This window comes from Candoia aspera, chromosome 1, assembly GCF_035149785.1.
Source record: "Candoia aspera isolate rCanAsp1 chromosome 1, rCanAsp1.hap2, whole genome shotgun sequence".
NCBI lineage: Eukaryota > Metazoa > Chordata > Lepidosauria > Squamata > Boidae > Candoia > Candoia aspera.
Window position 1 is genome coordinate 231,171,686 of NC_086153.1, and position 17,102 is coordinate 231,188,787.

Here is a 17,102-nt window from a genome sequence, read left to right on the forward strand (position 1 = left end):
TGTTCTGGATCCCTTATGGATTTGCAATTCGAGAGTAACCCTGGAAACATTACGTTTAGACATCCAGGTAACATGTATATCCAGAAATAGGCTCTTCTCCAGCTTTGGCAGCCATGTCAGTTGGACCCCTTTCCAATGGTTGAAGACTGGTTATTTTTGCACAGGTTCTAGTATACAGTAGTCGAGTGGTGTCCATGGGCACCATATACCAGGAGATACTTTGTCCAGCAGCCTCTCTACCCCAGTTGGTATTATATATAATGGAATGATGTACAACAGAATGCCAGATTCTAGCTTCATATTTATTTCCAAAACCCAAGAATGTTTCTGAAAAAAGTCCTATATATTCTTAGAAAATGATGAGTGATCAGAGTCTACTGCTTTGTTTGGAAACATGCCTAACTCACCAGAAAAAAGACTAAGCGATGTTGGAATGGTGGGCTAGAGATGTTAAGGGATCATCTCACCAGCTTGTCTTCTAGTAAATGGGTGTTTTGTGACTACAAGACCCACCAGGATAGCCATTTATGAATAGGCAAATCCCATTATGGCAGCCATTCAGTGAGAGTGCCATGTTTCCAAATGTTGCCCATCTAGCAATTTTCACTTAGCTTCTACAGCATGCTATACAGAGACAAGTCCTTGAAACCGTTTCAAAAAATTCCACTGATTCAGAATACGGCAGCCAGACTTTTAGCAGGAATAGGCCAAATATCATTTGCCCTGGCTACCACATTAGCTGATGGTCCAGTTCAGCTTGATGACTTTGACCTTTTACGGTTTAAGTTGCCTGAGTTGAAAGGGTGGGATGAACAACCTGGTCCCCTCTGTTGTTCTGGAACTGAGTACTCATCAACCATAGCCAACAGTGCCTTCTCCTCCACTCTCTCCGAGCCACAACCAATTATGGAAATTTGCAGTTATCTTGGAGTAGGCCTAGAATAATTTCAGGGTTGGTTCTAATATACAGAATTCATTTCCAAGGGAGAGCCAGCCCAGCCCAATTAAGTGCTACTTTATGTACCTCATAAAAACTTATTTTACCATGTTTCCACCATTTCTATGTTTTTAATATACCTGCATTTTATCACTCACTGTTGCTTTTACTTATTAGTTTTTAGATAATTATTAGGTTTAAAGTTGCACAGAATGTGATTTAATTTTATTGTTGAATTACTGTATGGCTTTATTTTGTTTTAAGCAAAACCAAAGCCTGCTTTTAATAGAAAGGCAGCAATACAGTTTCAGTATAAATAAACAGGAAGTTTGGCTGGGATCTGCCAGTGCAAATCCAGTCTCTAAGATTTGGAGTTTCTTTTGGAAGGGCCCAGTCTAAAAGTCAGTCATGAAAAATTGGCATTTTTATTCTTCTGACACAAGTCCTGTTAAATCAATGCCTTCTTACATTTCTGTAGTATACACACCTTGTCACACTTGCAATCAAGACAGATCAAAGAACAGTATCTGGAAAAATTCACAGCACTCTAAAGGCCATTAGATTCATCTCTGGGGGACTATTCACAGGGAGGTGGCTTGTTTTATAAAGCTTAAAACAGCCGTGGGGCTGAGGCATGGCCTGCAGCATTCATTACTGAGCAATGTTATAACATTGCATCCAATTTTTAGATGCCCCAACATTAGTTGTCAAAACCCAAGGGAACAGAGAACACACTGGACTCCCCAGGACTGTTAGCAAACAATAATCACTTTGAACTTATTTCTGGGATTTTACAGTCACTTCCTGATTTTATCTGCAGTAATTATCATGCAGGGAGGAGGGAAGTGGTGAGAGTTGATTTCCTCACCAGGGCCAAACAACACTGGAAAATTATGACTGGCAAGGTGCTGGAGGTACTCCACCCTGCCAACTCTTCATCCAAGATATTTTTACAAATGCTTCTTGGTCTGCAATGCTCAGTGACTGCTGTTCTAATCATCTATTTAAAAATCACTGGGCTTTTTAAAATACTCTGCAAAAAATAGAGTTTTGCTTCTATATATAAAAAATATAGATAGATATAAATATAGATAGGCATTTGTTGAGAATTAGAAGCACCTCGGTTATTTTCATAGTTCCCAAATGTAATGTTCTCACAGTATTGTCTCCTCCCGTTGCTCCATCTGTTAGGCACACCAATTCCACATTCTGTTCCCCATCATCCACAACTCCCCATCTTCCCCACTCCTGATTTATATAGAGGTGGCTTCGTTGTTCAGCAAGCCATTGGCAGTTGTATTGTCCTGGAGTTTCACGTGAGCACCATCTCTGGCCATTTGCTTCTGGATAAGTTTGTGGCGGTGGTAGAAGAGATAGCAGGGGAGCAGGAAGCCCATAAATGAGAAGATAAGGAGGGCAAGGTTCACCTAGGAATAAAGCAAGGAGGATCACTTATCCAACTGCATATCCATAAATTATGTCTATTTATGATCAGTGATAGGAACTGGTAAGAAATTGCTAATTTTGTTTCTGGACTAGCCCCTGGAAATGAAGACTGCTTTGCTTGCATCGAAGTCCCAATTCTCCATTAACATTGTTTAATTCAAGGCAGGATCACACACATTTATTTATTATTTTAGAGTCTTGAGACTCCCTGCTATAGATAATTATATGCCCATAAAGAACTGTTCCATGATTTGTCCTCCCTGTCCTGCATCAACATCCTAGAGAAAAAATCAGATGACAAAGCCCATCAAAGCAAGGTGCAAAGTTATTCTGTACCTTGTGGAGCTTCTGTGACATCACTAACACCTCTCCTTCCCAAAAAAAGAAAACTGAGGACCAAAACATTTTGTTAGTATGGGAAGAAGCATGTCAGCCTGGCACTGAGCTTGCTAGAATGTTTGTTAGTAAATCTAAATAATGGAAGTGGATTTCATACTGGAAGTAAAAAAAGCACCACATTCCTTCTTCAAGGAACTCCTATCTTCATTCAAACAGCTGAAACTCACCCAAAAAGGATCCCCGTGTAATGGCCCCACCATAGCCATGAAAAGTGGCTGTTGGAGGAGAGCAAATACAGCACTGATCAATGACTGGAGCCCGGTCAATGTACCAAAGTGATTGGAAGGATACCTGGCGACCAAACATAATGTGAGGAAAAGGACTCTCAAGAAGCCAGAGAGGCTACTGACAACCCTCCCTCACCCCAACATCTACACAGAAATATACACTCTTAACAGCCACAAGTTTCTCTTTTGTTTGGAGAAATGGAAATCTATCAGTTGTTCAGGGCTGGGGAGCCTGTGGTTCTCCAGATACTGCTAAACTGCAACTCTCTGCAGCCCAGTCAATATGTCTAGCAACAGAGAACGCTGGGAATGATAGTTCAACAACTTCTAGAAGGCCACGGGTTCCCCACCCTGTTCAAAAGCTGTCCAATCTATCAATATTCTAAAGATTTAAAAGCCTCAATGGATTAAACATGTATTTAGGTCTAAGAAAATGCTAATGGAAAATGTAAGAAGCAAGATAAACTGCCACTCTTGTTCAAAAACCATGAACGGTATTTAGGCTCAGTAATTGAAGAAGAAATTTAAACTGATGTTTGTCTTCTGCTTCACCATCTTCCACTCCTAGGAAAGATTTGCTGCCTTGGGAAAAAAGACAACACTGAGTTACACAAGAAAAGAAGAAAGCCAACCCAAAGAGTCTTCTTCTTCTTGGACAGCAGACTGCACTGCTCAGATTAGAACGACTACCCCATTGTCAATCTGAGTGGCAAACAATCCTACCAAACTAGGCTGCTCCCCCTGCACTCGCTCGGAAGGGCAAAAGGTTCCACCTAGTGGCGTAACTCACACAGCAGCATAGAGACCTCCACAGGCAGAATGGAAAAAGCCACGCACCATGGTGTGAAGGATGAAGGTCACAAACTGTAGGGGAAGAGACAAAGAAAGATGAAACCAACAGAGGTCATTAAGTGCCAGAAAGCCAGGCTCAGGAACTGGTGAGAGAAGGAAAACAGCACTGAGGCAGCAGAAGTACATTATCGGAGGAGGGAATATGCCAAGGAGCATCAGGAGGGAATGAAGAACACAACAGAGGTTACCTGCAGAGGAAGGTTGTTGATCAAGCCGGTGATACCAAACCCAACCAACAGTAGGTTGGTGGTGACAAAGGCTCGGATAGTATTGGTGAGCTTCTGGATCTTAAGGTAGCGGATTTTAGGTGGTCTTCCTTTCACCTCAGGGCTAGGAAGAGAAAGGAAAATCATCATTGGTCCTCCTGTTAAGTGCCCCAGCAGCTCCACACTCAAGCATTAGTCCCATTCTACATGTGCTCTTTTGACATTTGGAAATTATGGAAGTCTCACCTGATAGATCCAGCACGGTTTGCATTTCCTGGTGCATCCACACAATCTTTTATGTGCCAGTCCATCACATAGCCAATGAAGGGACAAGTGAGAAGGCATAATAATTGCATGACACCAAAGATGGAGGAGTAGAAACTGACTGTCCAACCAAAAAGAAAAGGTGGGGGGAGAGGGAATGAGAATATAATCTAAAGATCCCGGAGCAATGTTCTTTCCCTAACCAGAATAGATCAGATGGTCATTTTGGAGCCCCAAGGCATATTATTCTAAACTAATTGGGGGAAAAAAGGATGGGATAAAAATATAAAATCACATCACATCAGAACAGAAATGAAACCTTCATTCAAAGCAGCAGAAATTCTCTGGTCCAGCTTATTTATATACTTGGATCAATCTGCTGACCATCATTTCATCCCTTGTTTCCCCCTTTTGCCTTGCATTTCCCATTCCATCTCCCTCATTCAGACTACCCTTACTTTTCCTATCTGACCCACAAAAATGCACTCAATCCCCAATACTGCCCACTATGTTTGCCAAACACCAGAGTAGTGATCCCACAATTTATTGTTTCCATGTTTAGCCTCTCCATTTTGTGGAAGTTCCTGTTATCATTCACAGTGGTACTGAGGGTTCTGCTCTTTCAGCACTCTGATTTCACTAACGTGAAAAATTGTCTGCTTACATCTACCCAGTAACCAGAGAACTCGGGGGGGAGGGGCAGGCCCTCAACTAGGGTCTGTGTCACCCAGGGCAAACATGGATTCCGTGCCCATTTTGGCACCCCCCCAGCGCGGCGCCTGGGGCACATGCCCCACTTGCCCCCCCAGTTGCGGCCCTGTGGGGGTGATGTTTGGAAGTGCTTGGGCTCGGAGCAATGGCTAGAATTTTTAAAAGGAGATGGGGAATATTTGGAGGGTCTGTTTCCTAGGAAATGGAAGATTTCACCTTAAACCTTGGACAGAGAACTGAATGTAGAAGTCCTTTATCAGATTACATTACACATATACTTTGAGAGACCTATCTTAGCCCCAGGCAATTAAGGCTCCTGCCTGTTTTCTCGGCTTTATCCTCCAATTCTTTTGGCACTGGAATAAAACAAAAGAAAGAAAGAAAAAGGCTGTATCAGAGTAACCAGATTTCTTTTCAGAACAGAACTTTCAACAAAAAGTCCACTACGCAGGGAGAAACATCCTCATCAAATAACACAATAGAAAGAACATCTAAAATGCAGCTATGAGCAAGCATACGTAGCAGCACTGACTCAGTACTACCAACACGTACTAGCGGTCAACTTCTAGTGGTAATAACTGACAAGAGCAGAAGAGAGATCTAAGATTCCTGCAAACTACAACTTTACTATTATTAATGTGTATCTATTGCTTATTCCCAGCAGATTAACTCGTCTAGCAACATCGCATCGATATTCATTGGACGGCTTGATCAGAGTTGCTTCTCCCTGTCTCATTCATCAGAGATTCCCCTTCCCTTCCCTCCCACTGTTTCCTTTTCCTCCTGCAATGCTTCCAAACACCCTTCCCCACTGGGCTCACCAGGGTCCACGCCACCCGTCACCTGGAACTCCAGCATCTTGTTCATAGCTGCCATATAGAAGATGATACGCAGCTGGGTCATGCCCATTGTGATGAGGCTCCACAGAAAGATGGGGGAACAGACACTGCGGCAGAAAGGGATGGGGCCTGCATCCAGAAGGAATACGCTGTGGTGACTAGAACGCTTTTTAGACAAACAAATGAACATCCTTCCCATTTACACTGTACCTATCAGGGAGGAATTGGATCGTGTCTCTGAGACAAGGCTTGAAGATCTCCAGAAGATGCTTTATGACTACCGTCCCCCAGAAAAAGTAAGCTGCCACGGCCAATATATTTGGCATCAGGTTGAGAAAGACTGATCTAAACAATCCTTTCTTAGCACTCTGCTTTCCAGCAAAGTTAGTGATAAAGATTCAACTCAGGGCCAGAGTTTATGATCTCACAGGAATGTACTGGTGATTTCAGTTGGACAGACTATACAGTAGTTCAGGAGGCTTTGCCAGTACTCAAAGGGTAGTGATGCTTAGTGCAGATAGTTCTTGCTTAACGACCGCCCTGTTTAGCAACCATTCAAACTTACAACAGCACTAAAAAGTAATTTTGTGGCCAGTCCTCACACTTACGACCATCACAGCATCCTTACGGTCACATGAGTGACATCTGGGCACTTTGCAACCAGTAGGCATTTACAGCCATTACAGTGTCCCATGGTCACATGATCACCATTTGCATGCTTCACAACTGGCTTCCAACAAGCAGAGTCAATAGAGAAGCTAGCAGCAAAATCGCAAGTCACAGTCACATGATGTCTTGCTTAACGACTGTGGCACTTAGCGAAGGAGTTGCCAGTCCCAACTGTGTCATCAAGCGAGAACTACCTGCAGGTAGAGGGGATTTCTGCTTCACAGTATTTGTATCTTATTCAATCAATTAAAGAATTTTTTTCTGTTGTTTGTAGTCCTGTATTGAATTCAAGCTCCACAAAGGTATTAGCAACATTGCTTACTTTCTTTACAAGGTTTGCTGTTTCCCTGGTTGATCTTCTAACCTACATCTGCTGCAGGATTGCTAGAAATCTTATGAGAGAGAAAAGACTGCCGTCCTTTAAGAGAACAGCTTAAATTCAGCTACAACACTGTTTTTTGTTGGTTTGGTCAAAAGAACAGTAGTTTGGGCTGGGAATCCAGATAATTTCTATTTCTGCTTGAATTTTTTTTTCCACCTACCACTCCCTAGAACAGACAAAGGAGGTTGTTTTCCTCCAAAATTAGGACTGAAGCCAACAAAGAAAAAGTGCTAGGTCTCTCTCTGACCAACAGAGGGAGCCAGATGCCAGGGCCTGTCCTCTGCAGTGGCAGCCACAGCTAACAAAAACTCCTGATGCAACAGGCCCGAAGTTGGAGAGGGGGAGGATACAATTTAGTGCCAAATTGACAAGCTGTGCCAGTTCCCATTTCTTAGGAAGCCTGGTACTGGCGCCCAAACCCCCTGCACTTCCTGGGACTTCCTGGGAGCAGCCTTGTCAGCCAGGCACATGTCAAACCAAACTGCACCCTGCAGCTCCTCTCACTGAGCTAGGGGACTGGTGAGGACTCACGCTGGGCAGTTTTGGTGGCCTCTTGGCAGAGGTCCTGCACCGACGGGTAGAGGGCCTCCTTGCCCCCCTCCTGCTGCGGTTCTCTCTGGCTCAGCCGCTGCCCCACAGCGGTCACGTGCATGTAGAACCGGTCACCCGTCACCTTGTGATCGAGAGCTAGGCTGCTCAGTTTGATCTTCTTCCTGTTTTAGGGACATGGGGTCAAGGAGGGGAGACAGAGCTGGACTCACATACTGCACCAAGCCCTGTCCCAGGTTGTTTGGCTTTGGGGTAGCCTCTCAAGTGAACCCAGCCTTTATGGGTTATAAATACAGGGACCGTATTTTCTTGGAAAAGATAAAGGACAAACCTGAAAAGGGGGCAAATCTGAAAGAGATTCATAAGGCTAAAAAAATGTTTATGTTCATAACTTTGCTTTACAAAGGAAAATTTAAGAGCAAAACCAGGAAAATAAATAATTAAATTAAGTAAATCTAAAAGACAGCTTTCCAAAATAAAGGACTGTCCCTTATGATTAAGGACATATGGTCACTGTAGTTATAAAGCATGGTAAATGAATCAGTGTTTTGTCTGAACTCACACAAAACACTGCTTGTTCAATAAACTATGATTATGCAAATCATGGCTTAGCATGATACATCTCGGAGGTCAGCAATGATCCTGGCAATGTCACCTCACACTAGATAAAGCCAAGCAACTGATAAAAAAGGGTTCTCCCTCCCTTCATTTCTGCTACTTGGCAGAAAGCAGAGGTGAAGAAAGGATAAGAGAGCCTGGAGTGCAATAGAAACATGTATCAAAAGAGCCTGATGGGCCCCAAGCCAAATACAAGCAGCGTATGAGTGAGATTGGAGCCTCAAAACTTGTGGACTATTCCAAGGGAAAACAAGCTCTTTTCGAACTCTGAGAGAAATGCCTTGGGGCTGAAAACAAAAGCTGAGCCAAGGCTGGCATCAACACCTGGCACCTTTGGGCACCTGCCAGGATTTGGATGGGATGTGCTATGCCTGTTTCAGGAGGAGTGCCAGATGTTTGGGCCTACCAACTTTTTCATCCCCCCTGAGCCCCTGACCCAGGGGAATAGTAGAGAAGAATCAAGTTGAACTGCCTGAAGTTCCACTGCCATGCTAAGCTTTCTGTTCATCATCAACCAACCAACAAGAATATAGTAGCAAGCCACTTTTCTGGAATGACCCCCCTTAAGCAAGATGCAACTTTTAGCAAATGGTGCAAGAACAGTACTTCCCAAAATCAAGTCAACACATGGCAGCAAAAGCATGCCACCAGAAGATAATCAAAGCAATTCAGGAGGAAAGAGGGTCTGTGAAGGAAGCTCCATAGAACCTGGCACATCTCTCTTTCATAACTACTTAAGATACCAGAGCAGAGAATGCTGACCTTGACAGACAAGAAATCGCAAATCAGCCCAACTTCCACTTGGCATAATGTACTTGAACTGTCCACAACCTGGTGTCTCCAGATGTGCTCCTCAAATACCAAAATTTCTAATGAACTTGGCCAATGGCTAGAAACTAGGAGTAATAAATCCAACACATCTAAAGAACACCAGATGGGGAACGTTTGGTGCAGTATACACAATAGGGAGGGAGAATAGCCACAATATAAATTCTTGAGAATCATCATTCTTGCACTCTCTGTTTACTGGATGGTTTGCCTATAGAAAATATGTATAACTTTGATTGGTTAGTGCTAAATTGCCATGCATTTCCTACTTACGTATAGTTGGCCTCTTCTGGAGCTGGGAAGGACTCCTTAGGCCAGTTGATCAGGCAGTTGAGGAAGATGAGGCAAGCTAGGCCTGACCAGACAAGCATGATAACGATGAAGGAAACTCCTGCATCATAGATCAACTAATAGCAATAGGACAAGAGGCAAAATAAATGGGTGGAGTAGTAGAAAAGCCACAGAGAAAGGCTGAGATGGTTTTGGACATTCCAACGAGTACCCAGAGAAGAGGCTGAGGAATTCTCTAATATCTATACAGAAAGTAATTCCTGTGGATTCTGTGCACATAGTTGAGAGCATGCATCCCATCTCTTCACCTAAGCTTTGGGAAGCAATGACAGATGATATGTCAATCAGACCTTCTTCTACTCTCCCTCCCTCCTCCCAGTGGTAAAACATCCTTTGCTGGCAAACTACACATCTGGATTCCTCAAGCTTCTCTCTCAGCCTAATGAAGGAAAACTTTCAGTCTCATCAGGCAAGAGAGAAACATGCAGACATACTGTACAACCCACAACTGCTTTGGGAACCAGGAGAGGGACTCTCCAGATCAGGAATCTGGGATTAGGGCTTTCCTTGCTGCATCACCCAGTCCTACTACATACCTTAACCCCAGGAAATGTAACAGCAGAAGAAGCATAAGACCCAATCAAGAGTGCCATGAAAGTAGAACGCAGGTTTCCGAACATGTTGGGCAGCTGAAGAGATACAAAAAGAAGCAACAATAAACAGAAATATACTCCCTAGCCTGGTCCTTTCAAATTACTCTCTGTTAGAGTCCTTTATTTCGAAGTCCTGTAGACCGTAACGGGTATAAGCTTCAGGTACCAAAAAGCTGGATCCTTCATTAATTTCCATATTCTCATCTGTATCATTCCCACGTCTCCTTCTAAATTCTCATTTTCCATCAAAAATACATATTCAAACCAAATGTATGTCGCTGTTCAACAATTTACAGTGCAATGCTTCACTTGTGTACTCAGAAGCCAAGACCCAATGGAGTAAGTATGCCTAGGACGGTAGCATTAAGTAACTAGTGCAATGTTTATTTTAAAATTATGTACTGCTTCCTATTTAAGAATCTCAAAGCAGTTTACAATAAAAATCGGCAATTAAAACAATAATTTATGGTTTAAAGCATACTGTGCATTAAAACATTATATACAATATACAGAATACATAACAAAAGAATATGAAAGAAAAGTAACAATAGAGGATCTAAAAATCACAGTGTTATAATTAAAAGGCCTGGGGAAACAAAAATATATTTCCCTGGCACTGAACCAATAATAGCTCACTAGGGAAACCATTCCAAAGTTTCCTGAAGATGACCTTAGTGTACAGGTCAGAACACATGCAAAGAGGCATTCCTTATAGCCCCAAACTATGAAGGACTAAAATCAGCACCTTGAACTGGAAATAAACTGCATGACCCTGGAGATCATAAAGAACTGGCATGATATGTTCATATTGCCCAGTTCCTTTCAATACTCTTGCTACCAGGATTCTGTACTAATTGAAGCTACCGAGCCATCTTCAAGGGCAGCCTCACATACATCCCATAACAGTAATCAAACAAGAAATTTTTAGGGCATGAATTATCATTCTGAAGTTATCTCTATCCATTTAGGGCTGTAGCTAGCATAGCAGCCTAAACTGATAAAAGGAACTATGTGCCACAAAGGCCATGTGGGCCTCTACATTCAAATATGGATCCAGAAACACCCCTAAACTATGAACCTGATCCTTTAAGGGAGTGCAAAACCATCCAGAACAGACTCTGGGTACATAAATCACTAACAGCACTCTGTCTTTTCTGAATTGAGCTTCAATTTGTCTATCTTCATCATCCCGTCCATTACCAAATGAAGTCCCTGCTTCCATGTAGATACTGACCAGCATGGAAGATACAATGGAACCTTGTGGAGCCCCACAATGGGGTCAGTCAGAAATCCTCCATCATCACTTTCTGCAGTCAGCCATCCAGAAATGAGTAGAACCACATCAAGGCTGTTCTGCCTACAGTTAAGCTGTTCGACCTCTCCAGAAAGATGTCATGGTTGATGGTAAGCTGCTGAGAGAAGCTGGAGAATCAATAAAGTTTCACTCCCCCATCTTCTCCAGACAAAGATCATCAAGGCAGTTTCAGTGTCAAAAGGCCTAAAGCCTGACTGAAATGGATCTAGCAAATCGTTTCATCCATGAGCATCTGGATCTGATCAACCACCATATCCTTGCCCAGGAAGGGAATGCTGGCCCCTGGCCTATAACTATTTAGATTTTCTAGAGCCACTGATATTTTTCCCAGGAACAGTCTCACTACACCTTCCTTTAATGAGGTTAGGATCACTCATTCATATAAGCAGGATTTATAACCTTCCAGACCATGCTGAGCATGCCATTCCTGCTGAATACAGCAAGCCATAAGGGACAAGGAGCACACAGATGTGTGCTTGGCTGAGTTGTTCAAACATTTGTCAGTGTTAACAGGCCCTAAAAATAAAATATCCGAAGAAATCTGATGAAAACTGAGCCCTGAACACTTCTACAGATTGGTCTGCTGAAGCTGTAGAATCTAAATCATGATTATTACGATCAATTTTGTTTAGCTAACATGACACAGCTATGGAGTCCTTGGTGCTCTCTGAGCCTTGTTGTTTTCTTGCAGACATTTCATTGCCAGACTAGGCAACATCTTCAATGCCCCAGACTAGGCAACATCTTCAGTGCCTCGTCTGGCAATGAAATGTCTGCAAGAAAACAACAAGGCTCAGAGAGCACCAAGGACTCCACAGTTCAGCCCTGAGCTACAAATATTCTCTTCGACTGATGACACAGCTAGCCATCAAGGATACTACATGATCTGTATCCAGGCTGGATCCCAAACAACCCTGAACCACTCAGAAAAGCTGTGCTGGGTGACACTGAGAAGATGCAATGGTGGAGGAGAAATTGTTTTTTGCTTCCATCACCAACACGAAGTATTTGTGATAATGAGCTCTTATGTTTGATCATATTCAAGATGTATATTTCCTCCACCGGTGTTTGCCATCTCTTGACTTGCCCTCAGCAAAATGTGTACCAAGGGGCTGAATGCTCTGACATGGGAGAGGATGTTCAGGAGCATCATCAATTGCCCTGCTCATCTCTCTATTCCACAGGCAGCCAAATCATCAACAGGAACACCAACCCTACTAACTGACAAATCCCCCAGAGCCTTTTGCAATCCATCAGCCTCCTGGGGATGGGGGCAGACCACTTTAACAGGTCTCCCACCTCTGCAGAGAGAACAGTCTCAGTAAGAAGTAGTCTGAGCATGACAAGGGAACAGATGCAAAGTTCCCCACTTTCAGACCACCATCCTTCTGCCCAGAAGAAAAGAAGAAAACAAATCCAAATCCCTGAAGTCCTAAGCAGCACAGGCCAGGTGGTCCAGGCATGAACATTAAAGCCCCCCAGGAGTCCTCAAAACTAAGCCCAAGACAACCTCCACCACCAGATTGGGAGGCTGTTGGATGGTGGGGTGGGTGATATACTAGCAGTTTCAAGTAAACCTGCCTACCTCTTTTCCTCTGAAACCACTCTAAGGGAAGGCATGGTGCCAAGCATATCATTTGGTTTGGATAAACATTGAAGCAGAGAATGGCTCTTTCTCCAGTTCTTTACCACATGCCTTTGTCTAAGGCAAAGGGGAAAGGTATGGCACCTTATTCTGCCTGCTTACTGGCTGGTACTATCCACCTGTACCTTGAGGGTGTTTTCCTGCTTATTCCAAAAGATGCATTGGTCTCCTATTGGCGCAGGTATAATCCTTGTATGTTTTGAGAAAACAATGTCTATCTCATACAATTTGCAATGGAACCGAGTTTTTAAGCAGAGGGCTCTGATGAACAGTTGGTCAGTGTGAATTAGCTTGAGGTCACCTACACAAGCAAACTGGGAGAGAGAACAGCCGTTCTTCCTGCCAAGGTCATAATCATTACTCCTTGCAACATGGGCTTTGCAGAACCTGGAGTGACCAGAGGCACCCTGTGTCTTTATAAATTGTGAACAACAGGAAATTCCAGCAGATACAGACCTTTGCAGGCCCAGCTGATAAAGTGCCAATATTCTCTCTTCTGTATGGCTCTTAAAGGCACAGGCTGTCTTTGGTCAGCCAACCTTGGCCATGTTACCTACATGGTACTGTCTCATAATACAGGGCATTCAAGGAATCTCATACAGGAGAAGTTGCACGTGACCTCTACCAGCTACCAGAGTAACATATGCCACACAGCCCACACCACATATACCACACAGCCAATCAAGGAAAATTTAGAAACACACGTACACACAGACAGCAAGATGTTTAAATCTATATGGTTGAGTTCTACCATTTGTTACACAAGAATTAAAACTTGATAAATTTTGCAAGTCCAGATATTCAAATTCACTTGTTATCTTTGTAAATTACTTAAATTATATGAGCACAGAGAAATGTTAATGAGAGCCAGTAGGGCTGAGAGATTTAACATAAAAATCTCATAGGCATATGGGTGTTAAATGTGATTCAAAGGGATAATGTTCAGATTTTTAATGCTTTTATCCTGTAACATTTTGTTTTGCTTTGTTTTTACCTCTAGCAAATGAAGGGAAAAAAATCAGCCTTGGTAATGTACTTCTGTCTGCTGATGGAGGATCACATAACTGGCTAATGCTCAGAACAGAAAGACAGAAATCTAGCATGTTAGGAAATATAAGACTATACTAGATTTCCAAATACATCATGCCTTCTCTGTGCAAGAATGCATTTTTTTTATTTGTCTGAAAAGACACTCAGCCTTTCAAAGGGCACAAAGAGATTTTATTCTACTCCCTAGCTGTTACGTCTGAGAATCAGGCCCAAAAGCAATGCTATATTTATTCTCTAGGCTAAAAAACCAAACTTCTGTGTCAAGAAAAGCCTTGGTTATTTTGTAAATTGCCTATTCTTAGGGTGAACAATTGTTTCAAAGCAAGGCCAAATTTTGGAGTTGTTTAATTTTTTTCATCTTCTGAGAAGTACAGGTGATGTGACTCTTCCTCGCCTAGGGTTAGGATTTTGTTTTTTTGGGGGGGGGGGGAGAAAAGCTACAGGAGAAATAAATACCTTAATTCTCATGGAGGCTTATTACATCTGTTTTGTCCCTTACTATGGACAAAATGGTCAGAAAGCTCTGTTGCTGAAAAACTCTGGTTTTGTTACTGAATTTTGGCTGCACAATTTGGGGGCAACAAAAATGGGGCTGAGAGTCATATATAACCTGTTAGTCATGGGCAGCCCATCTGTGATCTATACTATTTATTTGTAGTTTGATGGGTTCAGACAGCAGATTAATAGATACTAGCTTCAAACTTACTAGAAAGTATGCCCCATTTAAGTCATTGGCACTTCCTTCATTTGGAAAAAAAATGTTTAGATTCTACTGCACATTGCTTAATAGGGAGAAATTTTAATCAGTGATGCTCAGTATTAAAATTATTTTTGTCCTTTTTTACTGTAATAAGGAATACTGAGGGAAAGAGAAAGACAAGCAAATCTTCAGGGGAATTCTATGAGCTTAGTACTCTGAGCAGCCATCAGGACAACAATAATAGAAGAGCTGTGATGAGAGATCAACAGCATAACTATAGCTAAAAGAACAAGCCTGTGGAGAAAACACAGCATCTTTCCAGAGACTGGTTCAAGTCCTGCTGTAAAAACAATGCCTCCATGAAAACCATTTTCAAAAGACTAGTCACACATATATGATTACATTAGGACTATATAATGGCTTCTTGTCCTTATAATTGTGCTTTTTTCTTTTTTAGAGACAAGTCACTATCAAATCAGAGATCACACTTCTGCCCGCATGGTCTGTCTGCATGGTCTGGGATGCAGCTTTATGGTGCAGCTATAGTGTAAAATTATTGACCCACGGTACAGATTCTCACAGATCTTTATGTTTTTTGTAAAGAGATAGCCTTGAGAAATGCTCATATCTACAGTATGTCCACAAACTGCTTGATGAGAATTATACATTCTGGAATCAAGCAATGGATTCCCATGATTTTTCAGGCAGGTAACAGTTCATATCAAGGTGTGTTACCCCCATCCTCATCATCTACTATTTGCATCATATTTGTTGCCATAAAAACCAGAGAAGCAGAGCTTGGTGTACAATATTGCCATTACTGCTGTGCAGTTCTTTGGATTCACGCTCCAAAATGTTCTTTGGAACATGTGAAGCACTCATGTGGTATCTTCTGTAATTCTTCAAAGAAGCTGCCTTTTACCCAGGCTTATGGGGCTGCTTTAGAGACATACAAACAGGTGCCAGATGAGTGGTCACTCTGAGCCCAAACGGCAAAGCTTTAATTGCCATTGTGAGAACAAAAACAGAAACCACTCAAACCTGAAGCGCAGGTGCCAAAAGATGCTCACAGGTATTACACAGAAGCTACGTAAGCTGACTTGAAGGAATCCAGAATAATGGTTTTTGCTCCAGCAAACCCTGCCGCTAATGGAAGAGGAGGGAAAATCTTTTTTTCCCTCCGATGTCACCTTCCTCCTATGGCCCCGTGTGTCACTTCCTAAGGAACTTCAGAGTGGACCACTAGACAGATTTCCAGGGGCAAAAAGGTTGGTTTACTAATCCCTCTCATAGTCTTCTGCTACTGAAGGTGTCCACCAGCAACAGGAACAGTCGCAATAGATTTCACAGGCGGTCTAATTTCAATTCTTATACACATGCATAAAATCCCTGCAAAAATATCTTGAATGTACACAGTGCAAAAACAGATCTGAAGCACAAATTGTCAGGAAAAGTTGTTCTCTTTTCAAAAACTGCCAATGAAGAACAACAGTAGTGTGGTTTTCAAAATTGTGCTAAGACAGAGATTTATCTTTGGCACACAGCTTTTTTCTCCCCTCCCCCCACAACTAAAAAGCTGGGCATGTAGAATTTAGAATTACATACATCCTTCCTGTGGCCTTGAAGCACAATGCATCCTGCCTTTTACATGGAAAGTTTGAGCATCCACTGACTAATCAGAGCTCACATCCATGCCCTGGATTGTGCTGTGAAGGTAACGGCTCTGGCATCCTCTGGGTGCCAGACAGCACAGGATGCACTACAAAGATTACAGATCGATCGCTTCTTGGGATTGCTTTGGTACAAAAAGGTAGATTTGAAGCACAGACATTCACTGTTTTACAAGCAAACTATTTAGTCAGCCCTCACAGCCATGACTACAAAATGACGCAACATAAACCTCTAACAGGGTTGGCATGCTCTGGATCCCATCAGTGAAGAAATGCCACCACGCTGGAGCTCAGAAACATGACTTTTCTGAGGCTGCTCCTGCTCTCTGGAGCACCACCCCATCTCCCAGGTCCACATAGCCTTTTAAGAAAGCCTTGATACCTTGGTTTTCCTCAATAGATTCTGGGACAAGGCAATTTATGACCTCACTTGGTATATGTTGCTTTATACTGCTGTTTCCCCACTGTTGAGTAGTTGATATTTTTCTTCTTTTTTGCTATGTTAAGCCCTTTTAAATTGTTTCGTATATTGGCATGCTGCCTAGAGCTATTTCCATGGATAATGAACTCAATCAAGCAATCAGCTGGTCAAATTACAGGTGCAGCAATTCCCAGCAGAGCTGTGGCAGCAGTAGAGACCTTTGCGCACCCTTCTCCTTTTGGCAGGCAGGCACTTAGAGCCACCGTTGTGCCATAGTAGCATTACAAAGTGCCGAATCTGTTCTTTTTAGAATACATTCCCTCAGCAAGGAGGTGAGACTTTATTAGAGCAGGAATGGACATTCTTTGCAACCTTGAACTTGCTTATGTCTCCAAGAGCCTCCTCTGGCTGAGGGACTAAATTCTGGATT

General features: G+C 42.6%; 1 protein-coding gene across 1 annotated transcript in view; it reads right to left on the reverse strand.

Moving 5' to 3' along the window:
- Positions 1-281: 281 nt before the first annotated feature.
- Positions 282-17,102, reverse strand: part of SLC43A1 (solute carrier family 43 member 1) — a 29,084-nt gene continuing 12,263 nt past the window's right edge. Inside the window, exons 7-16 of the mRNA XM_063289094.1 lie at positions 9,815-9,907; positions 9,201-9,334; positions 7,464-7,645; positions 5,864-6,010; positions 5,363-5,398; positions 4,314-4,452; positions 4,050-4,191; positions 3,800-3,873; positions 2,950-3,073; positions 282-2,364 (exon numbers count right to left, since the gene is read on the reverse strand). Of these exons, the coding sequence (XP_063145164.1) occupies positions 2,191-2,364; positions 2,950-3,073; positions 3,800-3,873; positions 4,050-4,191; positions 4,314-4,452; positions 5,363-5,398; positions 5,864-6,010; positions 7,464-7,645; positions 9,201-9,334; positions 9,815-9,907 (1,245 nt within the window). The 3' untranslated portion in view covers positions 282-2,190. The remainder of the gene's footprint in view (positions 2,365-2,949; positions 3,074-3,799; positions 3,874-4,049; positions 4,192-4,313; positions 4,453-5,362; positions 5,399-5,863; positions 6,011-7,463; positions 7,646-9,200; positions 9,335-9,814; positions 9,908-17,102) is intronic.